The 27255-nt window shown below is 36.9% G+C and overlaps 1 protein-coding gene across 3 annotated transcripts in view; it reads right to left on the bottom strand.

Moving 5' to 3' along the window:
- The window catches only part of NELL1 (neural EGFL like 1), a 692265-nt gene that overhangs the window by 25368 nt on the left and 639642 nt on the right, over positions 1–27255 (bottom strand). For 2 of the 3 annotated variants that reach the window (XM_016138478.2, XM_016138480.2), the window contains one exon: positions 23215–23355. The exons of the other annotated variant lie outside the window; for it this stretch is intronic. In XM_016138478.2, the coding sequence (XP_015993964.2) occupies positions 23215–23355 (141 nt within the window). The remainder of the gene's footprint in view (positions 1–23214; positions 23356–27255) is intronic. 3 annotated transcript variants of the gene reach the window in all.

The raw sequence follows: 27255 nt of genomic DNA, 5'->3' as shown, positions 1-27255 counted from the left end.
CTTGGAAATGAGAACAGAGCTTGGGGGTTTATTAATGATAAACAAGATAGAGCACAGATACTTCTCCATAGCCAAAGCAGCACTGGCAGAAAGAAAATTATAGAAGAAATATACAGGCTGCACAGCAACAAAGTAAAATGAAAGAAACAAGTAGAGAAATTTGAGATCTGATGAGGCTTGCAAAATGCAAGACTAATGAAATTTCAGGCTGCATGGTACGTTTCAGGTCCAGAACAAGAGAGACATAGCCATGCTCTATTGTGTGGCAGTCATACCACACTTGGATACATTGTGTACTGTTTAGAGTACTGACTATTTAGAGTGGGTTGAGACGCTTAGGACACATCAGAAAGGTTCTACCAGCATAGTGAGGGGCTCAAACTCATCTTGCCTTAATGAAACATGAAGGGTTCAGCCTGAAAAGGTAAAGACTGAAAGAAGTCAGTGAGCTATGGTTTCATCTATCTGAGATGCTATTATGCATCTCTTAGAAAGAAGTTCCAATGTCCTTCCAGAGTTAACTCCTGTCTTTGTTATTGCCTCCAATGTCTCTTGAGTCAGAAAGAAACTTTCCATTGGTTTTCCTCTTGTTGCTCGGTGTGTCGCTTTGTTACTCTCCAGTGAGTCTTCCCCTTTTCTTTTAACTTAGAAGACTCTCTCTTAAGCAAAGGAAAAGGAAAACACTTTGTTTTTGCTCACTCTTACCTGGACCTATATGTTTAGGTCCAGGTCTTATTTCCTAGTGCCTATGAATAGCAGCTACCTCATTTTTTCCTAAATGTTTGTAAGCTTCCATGTGACCCTCTCTACAAGGCTTAAATTCTAAAGGTTCTCATGCCCATCAGTTTGCAAAATCAATACCTTTACTTAACAAATATTGTAACTTATTGTTACTGATTATCTCAGCGGACGAGCTCTCTTCTTGACCCTTGTGATATACTATTGCTCTTTCAATCCTTTTACCTCTTCATTCATCTAGTCACCAGTACCCAATCATCAATCAATAACTAATTACTAATCAATCAATAACTAAGTTCCAGGAAACGGGGACCAAGGAGTCAACTGCATTCCAGTTCTGAAACTTATTGTTTGTATGATTGGAAAGCTTGCCTAACATTTCTGAGCCTTGGTCCTATCATTTCTCTCAGAGAAATCAACTCACTCCAAGAATTCCACCATCCCACTCTTCAGGATATTCTCAAGTCTGCACCGCTAATGCTGAGCTCTTATGCAGCCGATCCCACCTTCATCTGTTTACTGAGGATTTCCTCTTGAATTCTGAATTCTCACATAAATTTTCACGGATTTGGTAAGTACATTGGGCTGCCAAATCTAGGACTGCTAACGCTCCAAGCTCTCTCTGAGTCCTCATCGCTACTTCTGGTGTTAATATTAAGTGACTAATATTGAAAAAAAATACAGTTTTCTGATACTCTGTAAACTTGCCTTGACCACTGACTATTTTTCATTTTTAAGCTGTAAAACTTTAAGTGTTTTACAGCAGATGAAGAAACAGTTTCTTCTAGGTAGGAAAATGAGTACAATAAAAGCAGAATAAATCACCCAAGTTGGTTTACTTTCTGCCATGAAGAAGTCATGCTTAACTAGTGATAAAATCTGTTTAAAATAAATACAATTCTGACCACTAGAGAGACTAAATTAAAAACCTATAAATATTGAAATACTTGCTATCCAAAGAGAATTTTGCCACACAGAGAGGCTATGGAATTGATGCCAACAAACCTAGATCATATTTTTTATATATCTGCTTATTGGGGGGAGGGTAGGTTGTGTTATAGATGCATCCACATTACAGAGAAGTAGAACAGATATGTTTTTCCAAATTATTAAATGCCTAACACTGAGCCCAACACTAATGCACATTCTATTGTTATATTCATTTTATTTTATTGTTTAATATCTTGAACAAAATTTTACTTTCAACTGAAAAGAATTTCCAACCTTCACTATAATTTTTTTTACCTGTATCTCCTTATGTTACCTTGTATGCTTACCCGTGAACATACTTATCTACTTTCCTTATCCATTCAGAAGTTATATCTGGTCTTATTTATCTTTGTATCTCCTACAGCACCTTTTACAGTATATTTTACTTATTAAGATATGTATAAATGTGTTAAATTTGATTCTAGTTGAGCTGTAATTTTAAAGAGGAACCTGTTCTTTGAGGTCTCACTTTTCTCTTTGGTAAAATATAGGAGTAGTATAAAATATTGTCTAAGATCTTGTCCACTTTCAACTTTATATGATTACTTTTCACCTTTGTAGGACTGAGCTTGTAATTCCACTGTTAGAATACAAGAAGTGACAGGTGGAGAAAAGGATAGAGATAAATGGAAGAACCCAGCTTCAAGATAACAAAGAGATTTCTTAGAATTAAACAGTTTCCTTGGACATTCAATTTATTGAAACACCTCAAGTCTCTCTTAATGAGTATTTGCAGAGAGAAAAGTAATGAATAGAGCAGCATGGTTTTCAGTCTGCATTGAATGTTGGGCAGTGTAATCCTTGGTGAAAATATGCATGGGGTGTCCAACCAGGGTGAGAACCAAAACTCTGTATTTTGACAAATTGTCCTCTCAGGCAAGTTGTCAGATGAGAAATAATTTCTTCTCTCTTCTATGCCAAGGAAAGGTCTCAGGCACAGAAATATTACAAAGCAATTTCATTTACTACAGGAATATCCTGCAATTTACATAGAAATCAAACATCAAAAAAACTTTGTCAAAGGCACGGTTCTCAATCTAAATAACAGGAGGGTCAGATTATAATCCCCAAGAATTCAAAGACTTTCCATGCATATTATTTTTCGTCTCCTTTCACCACTCTGTTTATTTTGGTACCTAACTTCCAGGAAGTGGTTGAAGCTCTTCCAAAAACTCTACCCCACTGGAAGGAGAGTTAAGATATTGATCAAAGACAATAATTTGAACCACCACTGACAAGAAGTGCAGTGTCTATTTAGAAGACTAACAGGCCATAAGTAAATCTTAATGTGATCTCCCGGTGTCTTTTTGTAGATAATTTATCTTGGATCTTATTCCTCACTTCATATTTCTTCTAATTAACTGATTTTGTAATAAACAGATTTGGAACTACCTCCTCTTTTGAAAGGACATGCTCTAGAAAGATCTAGGCTTTTGGTAAAGTCAAGAGAAAATGAAGCAAGAAACAGGAAGCTTGAGCCTACTCTGTTCTAGACTTTTGGGAGATGTTTTGTTTATTTTGAATTTGTTATTCTGTGGGTTTTACCCTAAGGGAAGTAAAACTATAAATGCCCAAACTAAATTGGTTTCCAATGAAAAGCAACAAGGCCACTGACAAAGTTTCTCTCCTTGAGAAAACTCTAGTAAGACTCTGAGCCCTCTTCTGGATCAGACCTTAACATTAGTCTATAAACTCTACAGAGACTAAGCACAAATGATGTTGTCTGTACTAGCATAGTTTTTTGAACAAATACTAGAATAGTTTCTAATTGCTCAAGACCACATCTCTAAGACAATGATTCCAATGACCTTAAGTTCCTGCTTGGGAAAACTCAAGGTTGCCAAGAGAATTTTCTATTTATTCCAGCCAACACCTGAAGATGGGACACAGGCTCCAACTCTGTGTGGAAGAATACAGGCCTAATTTCAGTAAGAACTAGTTAACAAACCCAGGTGAGATTTACATGGGCCAATGCCCCTTTACTGCTTTTTGTAAATTTCAGCTTCCCTGATTCAATTTAAGTCCATACTTTCCTCCTCCCTACTCCCTCATTCTCCTTTTAAAATACCCAGTTATCTCTACACAAATCAAAGTTGAATTTAGTTCACACTGAACCCTCTCCCCTATTGCAATAGTTTATTACTCATTAAAATCTGTCCTTACGAAGGGTTCTGGTTGAGATTATAGAGTAGATAAATGCTGTGCTTGCCTCCTCCCATGACCACATCAAAGTTACAACTGAATTATAGAAAACCATCATTGAGAACTACCTGAAGACTAGCTGAACAACTAAGGATATAAAGAAACTAAGGATACAAAGAAACTAAGGATATAAAGAAAAAGCCATGCTGAGACTGGTAGGAGGGGCTGAAATGCAAAATAATCAGATCCACATTCACAGTGTGGTAGTTAAGAAATGGGAGGGATAGCATGGCTATTGAGGTCCTTCCTGAGGAACAAGGGGTCCCAGCCTCATGCTGGCCTCCCCGGCCTGGGACTCCAGTGCTAGGAAGAGAAATTGCCCAAACATCTGGCTTTAAAAACCATCGGGAATTGCATCCTAGTAAACTGAAGGCTACTGGAGACTTATCGCAGGTCTCAAAGGGACCGTACACAGACACATTTGCTCACAACCTTGCTCTGAGTTCCAGCATTGGGGTGACATTGGAAAAGTGTCAGAGATATATAAGGAGTTGAATTGACAAGTGTCAGGCTGAGGGCTGGAGGGACAGTTGTCAGGGAAGCTCTCTCCAAGGATGGAATTACTGGCGGACACCATTGTTCCTTTGTTGTGAGTCCTCCTTCCACCCAGCCAGAAGGCAAAGGCTTGGGCCAAATCTGAGCTCTCCATTAACTTGGCTAAACTGTACACCCCACACTGCTGACTCTGAGATCCCACCCAACCCAAACTATATGTCCAACCCAAAATTCTTCAGTGGCTTCTCCACACAGCAGCCTGCCTCAGCTCATGCTGTGAACTTTTAAAATCTCTCAAAGACTCACAAACATCCCAACAAGAAACATTGGCCTTGACAGTCTCAGTACTCTTGCTAAATGACCCCAAGCCTTGCATTAGTGGAAGCCGATCATGGTTCACAGTGTAGCCTCTCAAGTGCCTCCAAGTACAGCACAGGCAGCAACCAACTACAGATCACTTTTTAGCTCCTACCAGGTGGCCCTGGGCCTGGCCTGGTAGCAGATAAACTTGGCCTATACCAAACCCCTCCTAAGAAGCCCCAGAAATAATACACCTGGTGGCCAGCTTAAGACCATACCAGAGTACCACTCAACCAACTCCACAAACAACACACCCAAAAAGTGGATTTTACAGGCACCACAGACTCACTAATGTGAACCCTGCACTGTGGGGTCAGCCTGGCTATAACAGCTTGTCTTCTGTACTAACAGCCATTCATCACAGCCAGCCAATCTGAGGGTCAATTTCATCAATGAAGTGCCAACAGCAAACAAGTCTCAAAATCAACAGAAGGGTATATACATCCTACACAAGGGACAACCTTGAAACACTCCACTCAAGTGATCAGGGAAACTGTGCCATGAGGCCCCACAGGACACCTACCATACAAAGCAACTATGTCAAGACTGGGAGATTTAGTAGATCTACCTAATACACAGAAAACAAACACAGGGAGTCAGCCAAAATGGAAAAGCAAAGAAACATGGCCCAATTAAAAAAAGGGGGGGGGGGGCGGGAGCATGAGAAAACTAACTAAATTAAATGGAGACAAGCAATCTACCAGACAGAATTCAAAACACTGGTTATAAGGATGCTCAATAAACTTGGGGGAAGAATAGATGAACTCAGTGAGTAGTTTAACAAAGTGACAGGAAACATAAAAATAGAAATTAAAAACAAAAAAACTCATACAGAAATAAAGAATGATAACTGTGATGAAGACTACATCAGAGGTAATCAACAGTAGATTAGATGAAAATGAGGATCACATTAGCAATCTGAAAGACAAATTAGTGGAAAACACCCAATTGGAACAGTGAAAAAAGAAAAAAATCTAAAAAAAAATAAGGATAGTATAAGGTACCTCTGGGAAAACATCAAATATGCCAAAATTTATATCACAGGAATATCAGAAGGAGAAGAAAAAGAGCAAGAGATTGAAAACGTATTTGAAGAAATAATGACTCCCCTAACCTGGCAAAGGAAAGAGACATTAAGTCCAGGAAATACAGAGAGTCTAAAACAAGAGAGACCCACAGAGGCCCACACCAAAACACATCATAATTAAAATTCCAAAAGGTAAAGACAAAGAGAGAATTATAAAAGTAGCAAGAGAAAAGCAGCTAGTGTCATGCAAGGGAACTCAGATAAGACTGTCAAATGATTTCTCAACAGAAACTCTGCAGACCTGAAGAGATGGACACAAAACATTCAAAGTGATGAAAAGCAAGAACCTACAATAAAAATTACTCTATCCAGCAGGACTATCATTTAAAATGATAGAAGAAATACTTTCCCAGACAAGAAAACACTAACGGAATTAATCACCACTAAACCAGTATTACAAGAAATGTTAAGAAAACATTTTTTTAAGGAAAAAAAAAGATAAAGGTTTAAAAAAGGATAAAAAAAATAGGAAAATACAGAAAAAAAATTCTCACTGAAAAAGCCAAACATACAATAAATCCAGCAGAGCAACCAACTATAAATCTAGTAAAAATATTAAATGGCAAAAGTAGGAAGATCATGTATAATTACAAAAGTTAAAAAATACACACACAAAAGAAGAAAAAATAATGACAAACTTAAACATGGAGGGGGATGAGTAAAAATTATAGTGATGTTAGCAACTTAAGCAACTATCAACTTAAAATAGCTTGGTATATATGAAGTATATGGTAATCACAAATGATAAATCTATAAGAGAAATATAAAAAAATAAAAAGAAATCAAAACATAATGCTATATAAAGTCATCGACATTCAAGAGTAGAAAGAGAACAAGAAAGGAACAAAGAACTACAGAAACAATCAGAAAATAATAAATAAAATATCAATAACTACACACCTATCAATAATTAATTTAAAAAATCAATGGACTAAATGCTCTAATAGAAAATGCTAAATGGATAAAAAGAAAGACCCAGATTTGTGCTGCTTATGAAAGACCCACTTCAGATCAAAAGACATACACAGACTGAAAGTAAAGGCATGAAAATGACAAAAAAAGCTGGGATACTAATCCTTGTATCATGGAAAATAGATTTTAAAACAAGGACTGTAACAAAAGACAAAAAAAAAAAAGACATTTTGTAATGATAAAGAGATCAGTACAACAAGAGGATTAACTCCCATAAACATCTCATACCCAAAGTAGGAGTGCCTAGTTATATAAAGCAAATATTGAAGGGAGAAATCAACATTCATCAAAATTTATAGTAGGAGACTTTAACAACTCATTGACATCAATGGATAGATCACCCAGACAGAAAATTAACAAGGAAACAATGGCTTCAAATGACATAATACAGCAGATGGAATTACTCGATATTTTAAAGACAATATATCCCAAAGTAACAGAAGAATAGACCACACGTTAGGCCACAAAACAAGTGTCATTAAATTTGAGAAGAGTAAAATCCTATCAGTCATCTTCTCTAACCACAATGTAGTGAAACTGGAAGTCAATTATAAGAAGAAAACTGAAAAATACACAAACATGTGGAAGCTAAATTGCACAAATGGGTTAATAATGAGATCAAAGAAGAAATCAAAAGATGTCTGGAGACAAATAAAAACACAAACCCCAAGTAGTTCTAAGAGGAAAATTCATAATAATAAAGGACTTCTTTAAGAAACAAGAAATATCAAATAAATAATTTAACTTTACACCTAAAGGAACTAGAAAAAGAACAAAGCCCAAAGTGAGAAGGAAGGAAATCATAAAGATCAGAGCAAAATTAAATCAAGTGTAAAAATGAAACAAGAGCTAGTTCTTTAAAAACAAAATCGATAAAACTTCAGTCAGACTCATCAAAGATAAATAAATAAAATCAGAAAGAAAGAGGAGAAATGACAACTACACCACAGAAATACAAAAGATTATCAGGAAATATTATGAACAATTATATGCCAATAATTTTAACAACCAGGAAAAATGAATAAATTCCTAGAAACATTCCAAGCCTGAATCAGAAGGAAACTGAAAGTTTCAACAGACTGAATTACTAACAAAATCAAATCAGTAATCAAAAACTTACAATAAACAAAAGTCCTGGACCAGATGGCTTCACAAGTAAATTTTGCTGAACATTCAAAGGAAAATTGATACTTATCCTTCTCAAACTATTCCAAAAATTTAAAGAGAAGGGAAAGCTCTCAAAATCATTTATGAGGCAGCATTACCGTGATACCAAACCAGACAAAGATACTCCAAAAGACAAAAATTATAGGCCAATATCCTTGATGATGAACATAGTTGTAAAAATCCTCAATACATTAGCAAACTTAATTCAGCAATACAATAAAAAAGATCATATACCATGATGAAGTTGGACTTATTCCCGGATGCAAGTTAGGTTCAATATCTGTAAATCAATTAATGTGATTTACCACATAAACAAAACAAAAAATCATATGATCATATCCATAGATGCAGAGAAAGCATTTGACAAAATCTAACATCTGTTTATGATAAAAACTCTCAGTGAAGTAGGGAGGGGGTGCCATACCTCAACCTCAAGATAATAAAGAACATACATAGCAAATTCACAGTTAAAATTATACTCAATGGTAAAATTTGAAAGCTTTTTCTTTAAGATAAGGAATAAGACAAGAAATTTCACTTTCGCCTCTTTTATTCAGCATGGCATTATAAGTCCTAGACACAGAGATCAAACGAGAAATATAAAGTGTCTAAATTGAAACTGAAGAAGTGAAACTGTCATTATATATAGTATCATGTCATGTATAATGATACTATAGAGAACCCTAAAGAATCTACCAAAAAACTATGAGAACTAATAAATGGATTAAAGTAGCAGAATACAAAATTAATAATCAGAAGTTGATTACATCTTTATACAACAATAATGAAGTACCAAAAAGAAATTAAGAAAACAATCTTATCTACGACTGCATCAAAAAGAATGAAGTAACTAAGAATAAATTTAACCAAGTAGATAAAAGACCTATACTTGAAAAACTGACATTGAAGAAAGATATTAAAGAAGAATCAAATAAATGGAAAGGCTATACCATTCTCACAGATAGGAAGAACTGACATCATTAAAATGTCCATATTACCCAAAGCAATCTACAGATTCAATGCCATGTCTATCAAAATACCAATGGCATTTTTCAGAGAACTAGAACAAATAATTTTAAAATTTACATGGAACCACAATAGATCTGAATAGCCAAAGTAATCTTGAGAAAGAACAAAGTTGGAGGTAGCATACTACCTGATATCAAACTACACTATAAGGATATAGGAATTAAAACAGCATAGCAATGGCATAAAGACAGATGCACAGATAAATGAAATAAAAGAGAGAACCTAGAAATAAACCCACATTTATAAGGTCTGTTAATTTATGACAAGGAGACAAAGTGGCAAGAATATACAATTAGGTAAAGATGGTCTCTTCAATGAATGGTTCTTGGAACACTGGACAGACATGCAAAATAATGAAACTGCATTATTTTCTTACACCACATACAAGAATAAACTCAAAATGGATTAAAAACTTAAATGTAAGACCTAAAACCATAAAACTCCCAAAAGAAAACAGATAATAAACTCTAGACATTGCTTAGAATAATTTTGGGGGGATAGATTTCCTTGAGCAAGGGGAAAAAAATAAACAAATAGTAATACAACAAACTAAAGAGTTTGTGAACAGCAAAGGAAACCAGCAAGAAAACAAAGATAATTTACTGAATGGGTACTGATACAGGGTTCATATCCAAATATGTAAGTTAAGTTATATAACTTAGCACCAAAAGAAACACAACAGTCCATTTACAAAGTGGACAGAGGACCTGAATAGACATTTCTCCAAAGATGATATACGGTGGTCAATAGACATTTGAAAAGATGTTCAACACCACTAATCATCAGGGAAGTGTAAATTAAAACTGCATTGAAATACCACTTCACACCTGTCAGAATGGCTATCATCAATAAATCGACAAACAAGTACTGGTGAGGATGTGGAGAAAGTGAGCCTTCATGTACTGTTGGTGGGATTATAAATTGGTGCAGCCACTGTGGGAAACAGTAGCAAGGTTCCTCAAAAATTAAAAATAAAACTACTATATGACCCAGCAATTCTGCTTCTGGGTATTTATCAGAACAAATCCAAAACACTAATTTGAAAAGATATATGCATCCCTATGTTTATTGCAGCATTGTTTACAATAGCCAACATATGGATGCAAACTAAATGTCCATTGATACATGAATGGATAAAGAAGTGGTACACATACACAATGAATACTACTCAGCCATAAAAAGAAGGAAATCTTGCCATTTGTGACATGAGTGAACCTAGAGAGTATTATGCTAAGTGAAGTAGCTCAGGCAGAGAAAGTCAAAAATCATATGATCTCACTAATATATGTGGAATCTAAAAAACAAAATAAATAAAAAACAAGACAAAACAAAAACAAATTCACAGATACAGAGAACATATTGATGGTTGCCAGCTGGGAGGGAGTTTGGGAGGCTGCGTGAAAAAGGGGAAGGGATTAATTGCCAGTTATAAAAACTGTCATGGAGATGTAAAGTACGGCATATGGATTATTGTCAGTAATATTTTAATAATTATGTATGATCTCAGATGGTGTTAGACTTAGCAAGTTTGTCAGTTTATGTTATATTAATGTCTAATCACTATATTGTGCACCTGAAACTAATAAAATATTGCATCTCAACTGTAATAAAAAAAATAAAAATAATTTAAAAATAAAAATCTGTCCTTACCACTTCAGTGTCTGGCTTTGCTTATATTTGACACCACTCATGCTGCTAGAATATAAACAAAAGGAATTCTTACTGTTCATTGATGGTCTATCTAAGCTCCATTGAGTAAGTAGCCATAAGGGGCCAATGTCCTCTTTAGTAATGGAAATAATTTCTCTGAGTCCCTTTATTATTTCATTCAACAAATATTTATTGAGCATGTATGATATGCCAAGTACTGTTCTAGGCATTGGGGATTTACTATAGCAAATAAAATAGGCAAAATTCCCCACTCCCGGGAAGGTTAAATTTTAACAGGATGAGGCAAACAACACATAATTCCTTCCATGAATCTTCTCAAGGAACCGACAGATGCTTTGGTATCCTGACCATCCCCAAGGCCTTTTACTGAGTCACGATTAACACATCTCTATGAAATAGAGATTTTTGTCTTTTCACTCTTACACACTGTACTCTTCAGATTCTTCAAAATCCTTTGAAATTCATGACCTAATCTGTCCTTCCAAAATACTTAGAATGTTAGCTTTACCATCATCATCTCCACTTAAAAGATATCTAAACTGAGGCTCGACTGATCGTTGCTTCTCAAAGGTTCATCTCCATGGCAGGAAAGAGTGAACACTCACTTCTCAGAATCCTAAAGGGGAAACCACATTTATTTGAGGCTTCATGTTTTCTATTTTAAAAATAGAAAACTGTCATTTTTGTCTTCTAGACTATAATTTAGCTAGAATTATTTTGATCGATCATTTCTCCCTCAAACCACTGAGAATAGTAATATTCCTCTTCCAGCTCTAGTGTTCCCTTGCATGCTGCAGTATATTTTAGTAGCAAATGTACCCCAGTATAAGAAGTACAGCAGCAGGTACCATGGATCAGGCAACGTGCCCAGAGCCATAGAGCTGGTAAGGTTCTGAGTCGGGATGCAAATAGAGGCATCTTGACTTCAGGTTGGGCTTGTCCCACCTCAACACACAATGACAGGCTCCTGATTCTGTAAAAAATTAATATAGCGACATTCTGCAAAGACCAAATGGTAAATCTTCAACACACCAACCAATACACAGATTCTCTAAATATTAGCCAATGGTCACTATATGTAAAAGGTAATAATAAAACATGGAAGGCTATTATAATTAATTGGAGCAAATAGAATCCTTACCATATATTGCATAATACAGCTTATTCACTCCTGTCCATTTCTATGCTTGGACCATCACAATAGCATCCTACTATTTTTGTGCCTAGATGTCTTCAAAGAGAAGCTGAACCAACAGGCTGATAATACCACAATCTCATTATCTCAAAGATTTTTTTTAGCAGGAAAATGACCCAGTTTGAGTTGCTAGAAGGTCACAGATCTAGGAACTGGCAGAAACTTGTATCTGAATCTATATTTTACTTATGTGTCCCCAAATTAACTGCTGTAGTAAGTTATTTCACAACTTCTCAGCTGAGAAACTGTTACTGTGTAGTCAAGAAAATTCATACCTCTCTGCCATTTATCTATGTATAAAATAGGGGAATAATAACAAAATTGATGGGTTGTTACAAAAACTATAGGACAAAATGTGAGCAGGTAGTAATTTCTTGATAATGATCATGGTCGATAGCTGGCTAATTCTTAATGACTTCACTTTTTTTTCCGAGAAGAAAGGCAATCCAAGTAAAAGAAATAATAGGAGCAAAATTTCACAGGTATTCAGAAAATCACATTGATACAAGTATGATAGGGGGTTTGAAATTTTGTCAGAAATACTACATTTACATAGCTATATTTTATATTAAAATGGCTGTTTCCTCAAAAGTATCAAAGTGTTTTTAACAACAGAAAACATATTTCGATAAAATTAAGAAACACTGATATTATGAAATAGAATTTACAACTTTCAACTCCTCATCCCAGAGATAAGACTCTTTATAATCTGGTTTCCTGTCTTGTCATTTCCCACCCACAACACACTTACATATCAGGTACTCCATCCACACTGAAAGTCTCAACATCCTCTGGGCACATTTAGATCTCTGTCATGACTGCTCCAATCAAAGTGCTATTCTTGTCTGAAATATTTACCTTAATACCTGTTTTGCCTGGAGAAATTCTTTCTCATATTATAGTGCCAGTGAAAACATCATATTTTCTGTGAAAGATTCCCATATACATTTGGCATCCCTACATGCCCCAAGCTCAAGAAGAACTAGTCGCTTTTTCCTTAGTCTCTTATTTTTATTTACTTATGTATCTAGCTGCTCCACAGCTCAACCTCCCCCAATCCCTGCCCATCTCCTCTCTCCCCATTCCAGACTGGAAAGATAGTCTCTGTGTGTCTAAGAATTCCTTGTTGACCAACATATACCAGACCCTTTCAACAAATGCTCATTGAACATTTATTGGTGATTTTATGTTCACAGTGCTTTATTTGGTCTGAGTATGACAGTTTATAATTCCCTGCTCATAAACCCACAGGTAAATATTTCACAGCAGCCTGAGTAACCTTAGACTAAAACAAACAATTCAATATTCATTTTAAAGGAGTTGTAAAGGTGGGTCTCTAAGTTGCTGCATAGACAAGATCTTTGGCTCTAAGACATTCAAGCCAGAAGTTTCTGTAATGAAATATTTGCTCACGCTATACTTCGGGAGGCAGGAAGCCGACAACTACACAGCATTCAATATTAAGGAGAACTCAGAACCTGAGGCAGGAAGGCAGATGAATGTCCCATGAGACCGAACTGAAGATCCCCAGGTGGAAAACACTGAGAAATTAGATCAGAGGTGACTGGAAACATGGAGTGTGGATCCTAATATTTCAACAGTGGTTTCTACATTGTTGGGGTCAGTGTCATTCTGAGATCCCAGTGAAACTGTGGTTCTGCTTCCTTCCAAAGATGTATATACACATGTATACAATTCCAGGGCATTTATGGACCTCTCTGAAGGCTTTTAAAGAAATTCCAAAAAAAAAAAAGTGTTTTTCAGACTTGACCAGATATCAAAATCAGGAGGGCTCGTTAAAAAAAATAATAAAATAAAAACAGATCACCAAGCCTGATCCCTAGATTTGCTGATTCAGTAATTTTGGGTAGGGTAGAGAATTTTCATTTCTAACAACTTCCCAGAGAATGCTGATACTGCTGGCCTGAGGACCACACTTCTAGAATTATTTCCCTAAACTACATGGAACACTGAGTTCATAGGCACTAATATTTAGGCAATTGTTTTTTTTTGTTGTTTTTTTTTTTTTTTTGGAATATCCTAGTCATTCTGTTGTCACTCAGTTGGGACTGCTAACTATTCGGAAAGAAAGTTTTTTAAAAAAGTCGTTTAAAACCTATAAAGAAGATTTTGCATGGTATAAGCTTCAAGATCCTGTGCAGGAAAAAATCAAAGTGCCTCTATTGTTGCTCGATCTTTCCAAAAATACCAAGTTCACAATGAAAAGGAGGTCTTAAAGAAAATCTTAACTACATTGCAAAGCACCTTTTAGAGGAAAATATGTCTTTTCCTGTGTATCGGCCAGCTGTTATTCCTCCTGTACCAGCCAGAACACATTCCACCCCTCCAATAAAGCCTTCCTCACAGCCCCCATCTTCATTTGCTTCTCTTTCTCAGAACTCCCACTCGGCCTGTTCACGCAGCATAAAATTGTCATCAAGTGCCTCTGGAGGCCTGCATCACTCCTCTTTCTATCCCTAGAGTCTAAATAAGCAACTGGCTTCTAATTACTGCTTCTGAGTTGCTGTGGCCTGAGACATCACATTACCAAATCTTCACTTACCACAGTAGAAAAGAAGAGCGATCTAGATATTATTTAAAAATTACAGGATAAGCTGGCAATATGAAAATGAGACAAATTATCTATTCAAAAGAGAAATGTTTTTTTAAAAACATAAGAACTGGCCCTATTTAGCTTAGGGACAAACCAGCTATTCATACCTCATAAGCCTTTAGAAATATCACTCTATATAGTACAGTAGAATTAAGAAATTTACATTTTTAATGATTACAGCAAAAAAGAAAGGAATCGACCACATTTTCTTACATCCAAATTAGATGATAGTATAAAAATTGCTGGTACTTAAAGGACAAGTATTGTGCTCAATATATTTTTTTGCAGAACTAGAAAAAAAAAAATTCTCTTTTGAACAGCCATTCTTCAATGATACCAAATAAAGAGTTTCTAAAAATTCATAGAGTGGGCTATATTCGTTCTTAAGTTCTCAGGCAGTATATACTGCAGATTGTCAAATCCACAGGATGCTGGGAGAAAGAAGGTGTTTAAAGCTAAATAAATTTGGGACACTAACAATGCACACAGTAAAGCCTCTGAAAATTCTTGCAGTTATCAAACCGGCTTACTTCTATTAATTTAGAACTTGCCAAATATACTTCCTGATAAAACCCTCTGTTGAAATATATCCCAGGATTCGTGTCCTAAGATCTAGGTTTTAGATAAATGCTCTCTTAGAAACATTGCCCCAGTTGGGTTTTACCAACTGATGCCAACGTGGGAAAAAGAAAAGGATTCAATTACTCAAAACCACTTTGTCATTGCTCTCCTTATGCCAGGCAGAAACAAGACTCCAGCCAAAAACATGAGATCTACAAGCAGAGCAGTGTTTCTTAGTTCAATGCACCTGGGGACAGGAGACAGTAAGATGCTCAGACCTCAGGTGCAGAGTGCGAGCCAGCTTATTCACCTGCCCTGCTATAGCTCTTCAGGCATGCCTGTCTTTTATATGATGAATATGAACTTTTGATCCCCATGTCTGTGATTAGACATCATCACATAGCAATAGAAGTTCCCATCACCCTGAGGCCACCTCTCAGCAGAGGAACATTTTGACATACAGAGGTGACCTCTTAGAAGGCCACCATTCTAAATCTCTCTCTCTCTCTCTCTCTCTCTTTCAGTTATATGATGACCTCCAGAATACATTGTCATGGTGAAAAACTTTAATTCCTTCTGTACACACACATAAAATAAAATAAATTAAGAAACCATAAGCTTTATACCAGGGTGTATCTACAAGAACACAGTGAAGTAGAAAATGAGACAATTATCTAAATAGTCATCGCTAGTCACACCTTAATTTAATCCTTTCATAAGTTATCTCCAATTAATAAACAATTGACAGAGGCAACTGGAAGAGTAAAGAGAACATGGGCTCTTTCACACATGGCTGTGCTACTTGATGTGTTTCCCCTCATTTGCTATCTATCTCACAAGGGTTTTTTGAAGGTTAAATGGCACATAATTGGCATTAAATAAATAAAAATATGCCTATTATATTATCGCTTGTACAGTAAGACCTTAGGAGGTAATAAAGAAAGCAATATTCTTGTTGTTTAATATTTCAAAAATATTAAACTTGTACAGGGTTCTTTAAAAAGATGTTGAATAACACTTTTCTGGGTGAAGAAATCTATCAATCTATCAGGCGATAGCTGTATGACCATGTAAAATATATTGAACATCTTTGTGACTCTTTGTCTATTAGGCAGATATTATAATCATTCCTACCTGACTTGTTTTGAGAATAAAATGAATTAGGAAATGTAAAGCTCTTAGAAGAGTACCTAGAACATGAAGTAATGGATTAATCTTAGCCTTTATTAGTATTTCTTTTGTACCTGTAATACACTTAACCCTCCCATCTTTTGTGTGGAATCAGCCCCATGCAGTCTGGTATGACTGTTCTTTGATTCTCTCTGATCACTCTCTTCCCTAATTACCTATGTATTTTAGTGTTGACTACATCATTCTACAGTTAATTATAACTAGTATCAGAATGCTACTGGTTGTTTCATGCATGTTGATTTTTTGATTTAAATTTGGTATTTTTTTTAACCCTAATCCTAACCCTACTCCTATCCAATTTGGTATTTTAAAGTCCCTAGGGAAGAATTCTCTGCATCCTTCACACAATCTAGCTTAGTGCTAAGACTATAGCAAGTTTATTTATAGATATAATACACATTACAACATTTTGATATTTATGAAGGTTTTTAAAATAGCTTTCTAATTTTCCTCCTCTTTAGTATCACCCATGTTATCTTCACCTGGACAAGAATTGAGGTCCCCTGGGTCCCCATACACTAATCACTGCTTCAGAGTACTAAGTTGTCTTATCTGCTCCATGCCTGATCACAACTGCATTAGGAAGGTATTTGAATAATAGGGAAATTATTACTGAAAAGATACCAAACAGGGCCAGGGGTTATTTACATAATAGACTCTATAGTTAGTTTGATGCCCTGTTAGAATACTTCCCCAAAATGTCTGATTTTCATTTCAAAGTTTAAGTGAGCCTATTGTGTTAGCCCAGATAGGCTGAGGTGAACAAAGAACTCTGGGTTCATGCCTGAGTTTAGTGCAATGAACTCTATTCAACATCATTTTGTGAAGTGTTTATCACCAACACTGAGGAGGTACATTTGTTCAGGTTATAACCAGTTTATTCTATATACTGAACATCTGTAGGATTATGTATGTATGGTTGGACTTCACAAGGAGCAGAAAGCTTCCAGAGTGTCTGATAGGACCCATTTCTCACCTGATTTAACATCTGTAATTACGTGTTAATGACCACTGTCTCTTTTCTATCCTGGCTTCACAGTACCAAAAATATAGAGAAGGTGATGACATCAGTGGTTAACTGAGTAACATTATCATCAAGGCTAAGGTAATACTAGATTAGCTGTAAAGCACCTGCCGCCCTGACATCCTGCCCCTAGTCTAGAAGGATGATCCCCAAACACTGTCCTTAAATCCAGTGGATAAAATAATTCCCCAATACCCTTGGTTTAGTCAGAATAGTGCAACTCTCCATCTGGGTCTCCCTCATTTTCTCTCATTCTCTCTTTGTCTTGTCTCATTGACCTCCAGATGCTCTGCTTAACATCTCCTCTACCTGTGGGCTCATCACTGGTCTTACTCCCTTCCAGAAAGCAATAGTGTTAGCATATTAAAAGCAGAAGCTTTAGGATCAAACACATCTGGATTATGGCCTGTGTGTCATTTATTGACTGTAGAATTTGGGAGAAGTTACCTTGATGCTTGGGACCTTTCCTTATCTTTAAAAGGGTGATAGTAAGAGGGCTTCCTTCCTATGGTAATTGTGAGAACTCAATTAGATAATGCATAAAATTCTCTGGCACAGTGTCTGGCACATAGTGTCAGTGTTCAGTTAGTTATAATGGCTGACATTATTGAGCACTTAGAATGCAAATACTGAATGCATTTTTCCTATGTCCGCTTATTTCATCCTCACAATTACTCCATAGTAATTTATGAGGTTGGCACTTTTGTAAATTGCTTAGAGCAGGGCCTGGCACGAAGTGAGCTCTCAATGCTAGCTCTTATTAGTATTACTGTTGCTATCGTCATTTGACAGGTGAGAGATCTGAGTGAAGGGAAGTTAAACGTTGACTGTTATTATCAACTACTTGCCAGGATATTTGCATAAAGAACACATATTAGAAAAAAATTCCAAGTGTTATTTTAATCATTGTATGCTAAAGAGACTAAGGCTTAGAAAGGTTAAATATCTTGCTAAATGCTGTTCAGCCAAAAAAAAATGGTAGAGCTGGGATTTGAATCTGGACTATATAGACTTAAAAAACCTGCCTCTTCACTATATCACAGTTACTCAGTAAGGCTTCCTTACTCCCTACTCCCTCAGTGAGTTTCCTCACAGGGACATCTCCAAGGTTCCAGCCCTCTTTATCTCATTCCTATGAGAACTAGGCACTGGGCAGGGACAGCAGAACCCAAATCATTCTCAGTCCATTGCAATCAACCCTGACACATCAACCAATTAAATTGCAGTCTCCATCCCAAGAGATTCGAGAGGAACTTTTCCTGGTTGTTTTATGTTGCTTTGCATGTTGATGACAGCTGCAGCATTGGCTCTGACAAGACAAATCTCCACTGGGCCATTTACAGTGACCAGAGATCAGGCTCCTGGCTCTAGGAACCTGGTTCATACAACCAAGCCCTATGGAGGAGGCAATAATGGGAGGCTAAGGGGTTCCACATCCCATTAGAATAGCGATATGTCATCCTCGGGTATGTTTTGAGGTTATTGGGATTTGAAGTTTTTGATACCAAAAATGTATAATTAATACATTTTAATTCAGTACAAATTTCTAATGGATGTCAAAAGACCTCAGCTATAGTCTATAAATGTGATGAAGAAGATAAGCCTGATCTAGTAAGTTCTATAAAAGAGGTATAAACATATGTGGGGACGTATAAGAGAAAAGGCATTCTTTTATTATTAGAGAAAATCTGTGACAGTGGTTCTCTATGTTAACTGAATTCTCTTTCTAATCACTTTGAGATTTAAAAAAAAATGACCTCAGTCTAAGTTTCATAACAGAGCGACTGAATCGGAATCTTCAGGGTGTGATGTCCCATTGCAGGTATTTTTCAAAAGCTGCTCTGGTGAATCTACACTAAAAGAGATTTGAGAATCACTGGTTTGGGAGCAAGACTTCATCAGGTGGAAATGGGGATGGAGGGATGGTCAGGGAAAAGCATACAAGGAAAAGGAGTACAGAAAAGAGAGTACAGGGTTTGGAAAGAGTGAAAGATGTGTTGGAGTTGGCTTGATGATCCCTGCAGAGTATGAGAGGAAGCAGAGCAGATAAAAAGATTCATATGCAGAAGCAAGATCATGGAGACAGACTGACATCCGAGGGAGTTTGAATCTTATTTTTAAAATATGTAAGATCCTGCTCTTTTTATGCCATTGTTAATTATAGGTTAGTTCTCATTTTTAAATGACCTAGATAACTATGCTGAGATAAATAAGCAATTGCTTACAACTTCTGTGTTAAAACTGAGGATCTCTGACTCCTACTGTAGTGTTCAAACACAGAGTGCATTGTGCCCTATAAGAACAATGGATCACTGTCACCTACTTGTTCTGCAAATACCAGTAGGTTAATTTGTGTGTGCCCCTCTTTCTTGGAATCATAAAGGTATGAGGCCGGTGAGGGAGAAAAGGGAGGGGTTGGCTGTGACTCTGCTAAACTCCTCAAAAATGGTGGTTCTGTCTGCCTCTACAATACCTAAGACTAGTCATTTCTCCGACCACACGATCTACTTTGGGAGACAGACAGGCAAATCTGAAATATTTTGATCATGAAATAGTAAATCTCGCATGGGTGCTGTTCTCTATGACATCAATAAAACTGAATGCTTAACATAACTGACGAAATAAATAGAGTAGGTGCAATTATCTTTACCCAACAAAAAATGGCATAGCGTGATATGTGACTATTCTCCTAAAAGCCTACAACTGCCACATTTTAGATTCTAACATATGCTATTTCTGCTATTATCTGGGGAAAAAAAGATAGCTGAGTACATGTTGCTAAAACACTTAAAATTTTTTAAAAATTGTTTTAGATGCTTTTTTTAAACAAAAATATAGGCATTAGTAGCCAATGTTATTAGGACTTATTCTAACATGATAATTTTAGTGTCATTAAGATATGTTCTTATGATTCAGAATATTTCTGGTCATAAACCCCTCAAGAACAGAGATCTTATCTTGTGCATCCCCATATTCCTACAATGCTGATGTGATAGTTAGTATCAATAAACATTTTTTTCTGTAATAAAAGACTCACATGATTTTGTGATATTTAACATCTAATGTTATGCACCACACTGCACAGAACGAGTTATGTCAAACAAAATAAACCCAACCTGATATGGTTTTGATCGTCTATCCTTCAATCACTTGACATATGTGCATCAAATGCCGACTATGTGCCTGATTGTTCTTGAGGATGGGAGTACAATGGCAAAAGACAGACAATGTCTCTGCCCATCGGGAATTTGTGTATTTGTGGCAGAAGGCAATTACACACATGTGTAGGCACAGTAAACTTGAGAATAGAAAATGCTAAAAAGATGTAAAAGAGAACGAAGTGACTGGGGAAGGGCTACTTTTGACAGCCTTGAAAAAATGGCATTGTAGCTGAGAACTAAATTTAAAAAAAGAACACACAGTCATGTGACAAGAAAGGTGACACGTGTCCCAGAGAGAACAGCAAAGGGTCTGAAACTGGGTGAGTTCGTTGTCATGTTCAAAGATCAAAAAGCCTAACGCACATGGGGCATCAGTCCAAGAGTCAGACATCACCTAAAGCCTTAAAGTCCATGTGAAGAAGTTAGAAATTTATTTTACACTCAGTGGGAGGGCAATAGAATGTTTTAAAGAAAAAGTGACACGATCTGATTTATACATCTGTTTCACCGAGAAATATTCTGAACCAAGAGAGTGCCCAAAACTACTAAAGGAAAACTAAATGATGTTCATATTTCTGTTCTTATTGAGACCCATTTATAAAAATATTTTCAAATGTATGGAAATGAAAGGGAATTCAGATTAACAATTAAAAATTAAAAATGCCATTAACAAAAACAATTCTGTTCCCTTGCCAAGGAGTCCACTTTACTGAAGTTCTCTTGTGCAGACCAGAGATCACACGGATGAACGAGGTGCCTCCTCAGAGCTGGGAGTCTTGGTCCCCCCCGCCCCACTTCCTGCCCCAGACCTGCCACTCAGCATGGCAGAGAGAAATCAGCAGGTGAGGGGACTATGACATCTGTCATCTTATTTATGAGAGTGACAGGGCTCTAACTGATATAACTGGTAATGACAGAATAACAGGCATAAACTGGGACTTTCCTGGGGATCTGGGTTATAGAGTTACCCTTGACCTAGGCTTGAGTTTCAACTTGTATCAAGACAGCTATGTGGCCAGGAGCAAAGTGACATCCTTTCTGTGATTTTGTTTCTTTATTGGGCACATGAAGAGGTTGCATTTTCTCTTTTATTGAACACCAACTACCAAAAGGTATCATTGAAGAAAGAAAAGAATAAAGCCTATTTCATGCTCACAGTCTGAGAGTACATAAGTTATATGGTGGTGTAATGAGTGAAGCTATCGAAATATACACCAGAGTAAAAGCTCTGGAGTTGGCAGAGGAGAGAAGTGATGACTCCTATGAAGACATCAAAGAACACTTCCTTGGGGCCTGGTGACACATAAGCAAAAACAACAAAAGCCATTCGATTCAGTCCTATTGACATAACATCTATTTACCCTGAGCTGCACATATACAGAAGTTCCTAGTTGTATGTAAAGCAAGAATATGAAGATGCAGAATAAATACAAACCTCTTGAAGTCATAACCATTATTTAAACAATAAAAAAAAAGTGGATAGAGTATGAGGCAGAGTGCTGAATATTCAGGAACATTTAAAATAATAATAACTAACATTATATGAACACTTGACAGATATTAATTCAATTAATTCTCACAACATTCATGCAAACTAGATACGAACATTTCCATCTTATCACATCATATGAGACAACCAAGGTACTGACCATATAAGACCTTGCCTAAAGTAACCAACACAGAATTGACAGAGTGGGAACATGACTGCAGGGAATCTGGCTCAAGGGTGCATGCTTTTAACAATGACACTATGCCTCTCAACAGTAATGTGAAAACTGTGATGGACAATTCATGCTGCGTGCTCATTGTTCCTAATTTCTCTCTCCTTGAGAGCAATTTCAGGGGAGAAGCTGGAAAAAACACTAAGTGGATCAGTGTAGCAACCTTACACACACACACGCACACGCACAATGAGCAGAAACAATGAATTCTAATCCAGTGGTCTGGACTTTGGGGACCTATAATCAGAATCCTTGCTAGATCTGTTCAAATCAGCATTAAGAATTCAGATGAGTACACATGACTTGAAATCACTGGGTTGGCCAAGGTTCTCATGGTAACAATTACACCTGTGATCAGCTATTTGAATTACATGAAAGTTGTATGGTCTTGAAGGTGAAGAGCTTTATCTGTTAACTTCCTCTATTTAGCACTGAACAGAACCACAAGCAGAACGGTGATTAAGGGAGACCTTGCAAAGATGATGGTGTAATTGCAACAATAACAAGGTTAATGCAATTATATTATGTTTGTGCATCAATTCAGAACTTATGCTCTTTAAATATATGGTACTCCATTTAATCCCAACAATATATGTGTATTACTATCCAGTTTTATACATTTACAGATGATGGCTCAGAGAGGTGCAGTGACCTATGTGGTACAAGAGCTGTGATTTAAACTAAACTTTCAAAGCTCAGTAATATTTCTTCCTCTCCCACAACTGTGTCTCAAACTGTCGAAAAAAAAAAAAATCCAGCAAACCATCATGGTTTCTTTAGAAAGAACTAAACATGTTAGAAAAAGACCCAGGCTTTGTCCTCTGACTGCCCTGGTTTCTGTATAACAATTCTAAAACCCCATGCTGCATAATCCTTAGTCTAATCCCTGAATTGTAGAGGAAGGAAATTTGAAAATTGACAAGTTTAACCAGTGAGGGGTCGGATTTTAACACTGGGAACTGAAGAGAGTACCAAAGCATGTTGCCCTTCCTGCAAAGGTCCAGGTAGGTGGAGGGCATGGCTGAAAGCTGCTTACCAATACACGACTCCCCGGACAGTGAAAAGGTCCCATCGTCATGGAAACCGCTTCTGCACTCACAGTGGTACCACCCTGGCAGGTTAACGCAGCGGGAATGGTTGTGGCACTCAATGATTCCCTCTGTACATTCATCAATATCTGCCTCAGAGAAAAACACAAGCCCACCAGGACATTAATTTCCTTTGATGCTAACCTTTCAGTAAACACCTAAAACATGTTCGTGTCAACATATCAATTAAAACTGGTTAGTCACCTAAAATGAAAGTTACAGGAAGAACCAAATCCCACCCCCTGTTTTTTCCTAGAATCTAAATTCAAAGCTTCATTTTTTGGATGCTTTCTCATTTATTGAACAATGAATGAGAGCTGATGGTCATAAGACATTCCCAACTGCAAATGCTGTGCTGGCTTCTGAATCACCAAAAACTAAATTGAGGATGTTTGGCAGTTTTGTTATTGAGTGTATAGTGTATATGCCTTTTTTTCAGATTCAATGATTCCAAAACAGTAATTCCAGATATTACTTCGTACTCTTTGAAAATATCCATGAACCAATAAATTCAGGAAACTCTGGGTTAAAGTGTTAAACTGATGTCTTTTATAGTGCAGTCTCAGAGACTATTCATAATTATATGCTCTGCCAAGCTTAGAGAAGAAAATAATAATATGTACTGTTTCCCTAATATATTTGGCTGGGGAATGCTTTTGGGGGGATACCTTAATATCTTGGAAACTAGTGTTTTGGGAAGCACAGTTTGGGAAATCCTGTTCTAATTCTTTCAAAACTGTTGACTTAGTTAAGGACTTGATTTATGATAGTCAAACAGAGATCCTCATTCTTTAGTCATTCCTGATGAAAGTCATCGAGGCATTGTTTGCTCTAGGATTTGGCTTTTTAGAATCAGCAAATGTCTTTTTAGAATCGGCAAATAAACTACTCGAAAGGCTTGTCTCTGAGCTGAAGGACTTGACACTATTGCAGAAAGATGAGCTGTCAATTGTTATACCAGGGTCAGCTCACTCTCTCCATGTAATTATTTTTTTGGAATTTAACCATTGTTGGCTGGGAATCTTCTAGTTCTCCCAGAAATATGTGAACTGTGGCAGTCTTCTATAAAAAGAAATCTAATTAATATTGGGATATAACACATAATGATTAAAATACATTTTGGAGTCTCTCTCAACAGTTCCCTGCTGCAGGCATCAGCTCAGGCTAATCAGCCACCAGTGGTTCTATTACCTGCACAAGTCCTGAGTTGTGCACCGAGCTGTGAATATAGTTTGAACCTGTCACTCTCATCTCCTGGCATTCCAGCCAAGAAAAGAGAGAAAAGGTGTAGCTCTTTATTCTGGGCAACTCCAGCTTTGACTTTTTCCACCAACTGCTATCTTCTTTCTTTATGGCTGGAATCATTCAGTCCATATAGTCCTTTGACATACAGCATCCCTTGGGTTTCTAAAAGCAGTCAGTGCTTCTAAGACACCTTCAGCTACTGCAGTCAGGTTGTGTGTTGTACACTTATTATAAATCCCTAGAAAATGTATTTTCAACAACTGTGTAGTCATTTCTGAAATTTTAGAGGTGTGTGGTTCTGTAAGAGACATTTTGGATTACTAAAAATTTTGAATATTGACACAGAGAAGTGCCCGGTGGCTAGGTTTCATAAAGAAGTAGGGCTGACCTTGGGTTATAAAGTTAGTTCAGTATTTTTTGAATGCAGGTCAGAAGACTGATTTTTAGAGGTAACTTCACTATGTTTGGCTGAAAGAACACTGCAGTGGGCAGCAACAAATTCTACCATATTTCCAAAGCTCCTAGAAAGGCAGTCATGATTCCCACTGAACCTGTCACTTATAGACTACCAACAAGATTTAGATAATAACCACCAAGTTAGTGCTGTGGGGAAACAGGAAATCTAAAAGCAAAAGCTTCTCAAAGGAGCAAAACAATCATATGTCCTGGCTGGCCTGGGACAGGTCTGATTTACATCTGCTTCCCCTTTTACTCTCAAAACCATCCCAGTTTGGAGCATAAATTATCTGAACACATTAAAAATAATTCTTCCAGACCTCAATTCAATAGGCGATCTCTAGGAGGAGGAGGAGGGATGCATAATATATAAATATCTTTTTTCAATTTGCAAATATTTTTATTCCCCAAATGAAATGATAAGAGAGACCCGTAAAAACTTTTATGATCCAGCAAGACCAAACTTCTCTGTGTAGGGCTCCCATAGAAAGTGAAGACAATCAGACAGTTATACACCTACAATTTCCCCAGAGATACAAGGCAACTCCTGGCTCGCACTGAAAATGAGAAAAGTAGTGATGTCCCTTGCTGAGCTGCACTGCCCACAGCAGATTCCAGGAGTTTACTGAGAATAACCAGAGCTCATCACACATAGGCACCTGCTAACAAGGCTGTACATCTCTATTCTGTGTGCAAGATTTATAACTGAAGCCAAAAAATTCATTTGATATGTAACCAGACTACTTGAGAGGTGCTCCCATTTTCATCATGTTCCTAAAACTGGCTGTTCCTTCTTCAGAGTCACAGTATTATTAAAGCTATGGCCACAGACCAAATACAGAAAACACTTGGAGGCTTTTCAGAGACACTTTAGGGCTTTAAAAATTATAAATGGATTATGGCTGCCTTTGTCCTCAGAGGTTTGTTTCTCTCAGTCAGCACTTGCCGCAGGCAAACAAATAAGACAGATGCTCTGGGAACGAGGTCTCTGTGAGTTCACTGTGGAATCTGACTCTCTCTCTCTCTCTCTCTCCCAAGGATTTCTGACAAATCACAGGGATCCTGGCTGCACCACACAGTATGTCAGCCATCCCAAAGGAGACAGACAGATAAAAATAATCATTTTTCTTCCCTTTTACAAATCCTAAGATTGTATTTAAATTTCAGTTTAATCCAGCATAGATCTGAAAATGTGGCAAAGGAAACAGGAGATTCTGGGAGATTCCTGAGCATGGAGCCTGGGGTATTCACCGGGGTATTCACCTCTGTACCCTCAGCGCCAGGGGTTGGCTACATAATACCTCACATTACAGCCCAGGTTGCACAGCTAACAAAGGGTGTAACCAGGTTCACAACTAGCCTGAACCTGCATTTCTACCTTCCTCTACCATATTATCTTGTTGATAAATCAAGAAAGGAAGATTCATACAAGGATAACGCATTTATTCAATTCTCTAAATATCTGTTGAGCTGAAAACATGTGCCCGGGATGATTTTTGTGTTGTGGTAGACACAAGATGACAAAGATGTGATTCCTGAAATGCAGGAGTTCACAATCAAGGGAAGGAGATACACATATGCATCTTTCGAACCCCAACAGATATCACTTTCTCCAACTCCTCCGGGCACACAGCCCCCCTCCACCCCAAGTGACTCAGTATACACACACACATCCATTTAAGTACACATCTTACTCTATCATGGTTATTTCCCTTTTGTGTCATCACTTAAATGCACATTTCTCAAAAAGAGGCAACATTTTAGGTTTACATTTTTTGTGAAGGTGTCAAGAAATAAGAAGGGTCCAATAAAAAGTTTGTGGGAATGAATGAATGAAAAAATAAATGACAATGATCTGAATAAAACAAACACTGAAAAAGTGCTGTAATAGAGATTCACAGTACCACAAGATTTCTTGCTATTTTCAAATCACAAAGATGCAATGACAATTCACAAAACTAAGTGTAATGGGTTAGTTTAACCTTTATATATTATTTACCTCTTAAAGACACCATGTAGTTTCCATTTAATACTGTGTTTCTATGTCTAATCTTTAGAGATTTTTCAGGCAGCACAACAGGCAACAAAAAGACAGTTATAACTGCCCTCAATGAAGGATCCTACTTATACTTTGAGTTTTTCTTACTAATGAAAAACAGATGACTACCCAAGGCTTTTTTCATAGGCTGTGCTGTAAGCAAAACATTTAATCCTATTTGGAATGTACAGTGAATTTGCTATCAAAAGCCCTTTGCAAACAAGTCCTTTGATTCTTGCAACGTTCTAGT

Source organism: Rousettus aegyptiacus, unplaced genomic scaffold (genome assembly GCF_014176215.1).
Source record: "Rousettus aegyptiacus isolate mRouAeg1 unplaced genomic scaffold, mRouAeg1.p scaffold_m13_p_5, whole genome shotgun sequence".
NCBI classification, from domain to species: Eukaryota; Metazoa; Chordata; class Mammalia; order Chiroptera; family Pteropodidae; genus Rousettus; species Rousettus aegyptiacus.
This window is presented reverse-complemented; position numbering and strand designations above follow the sequence as displayed.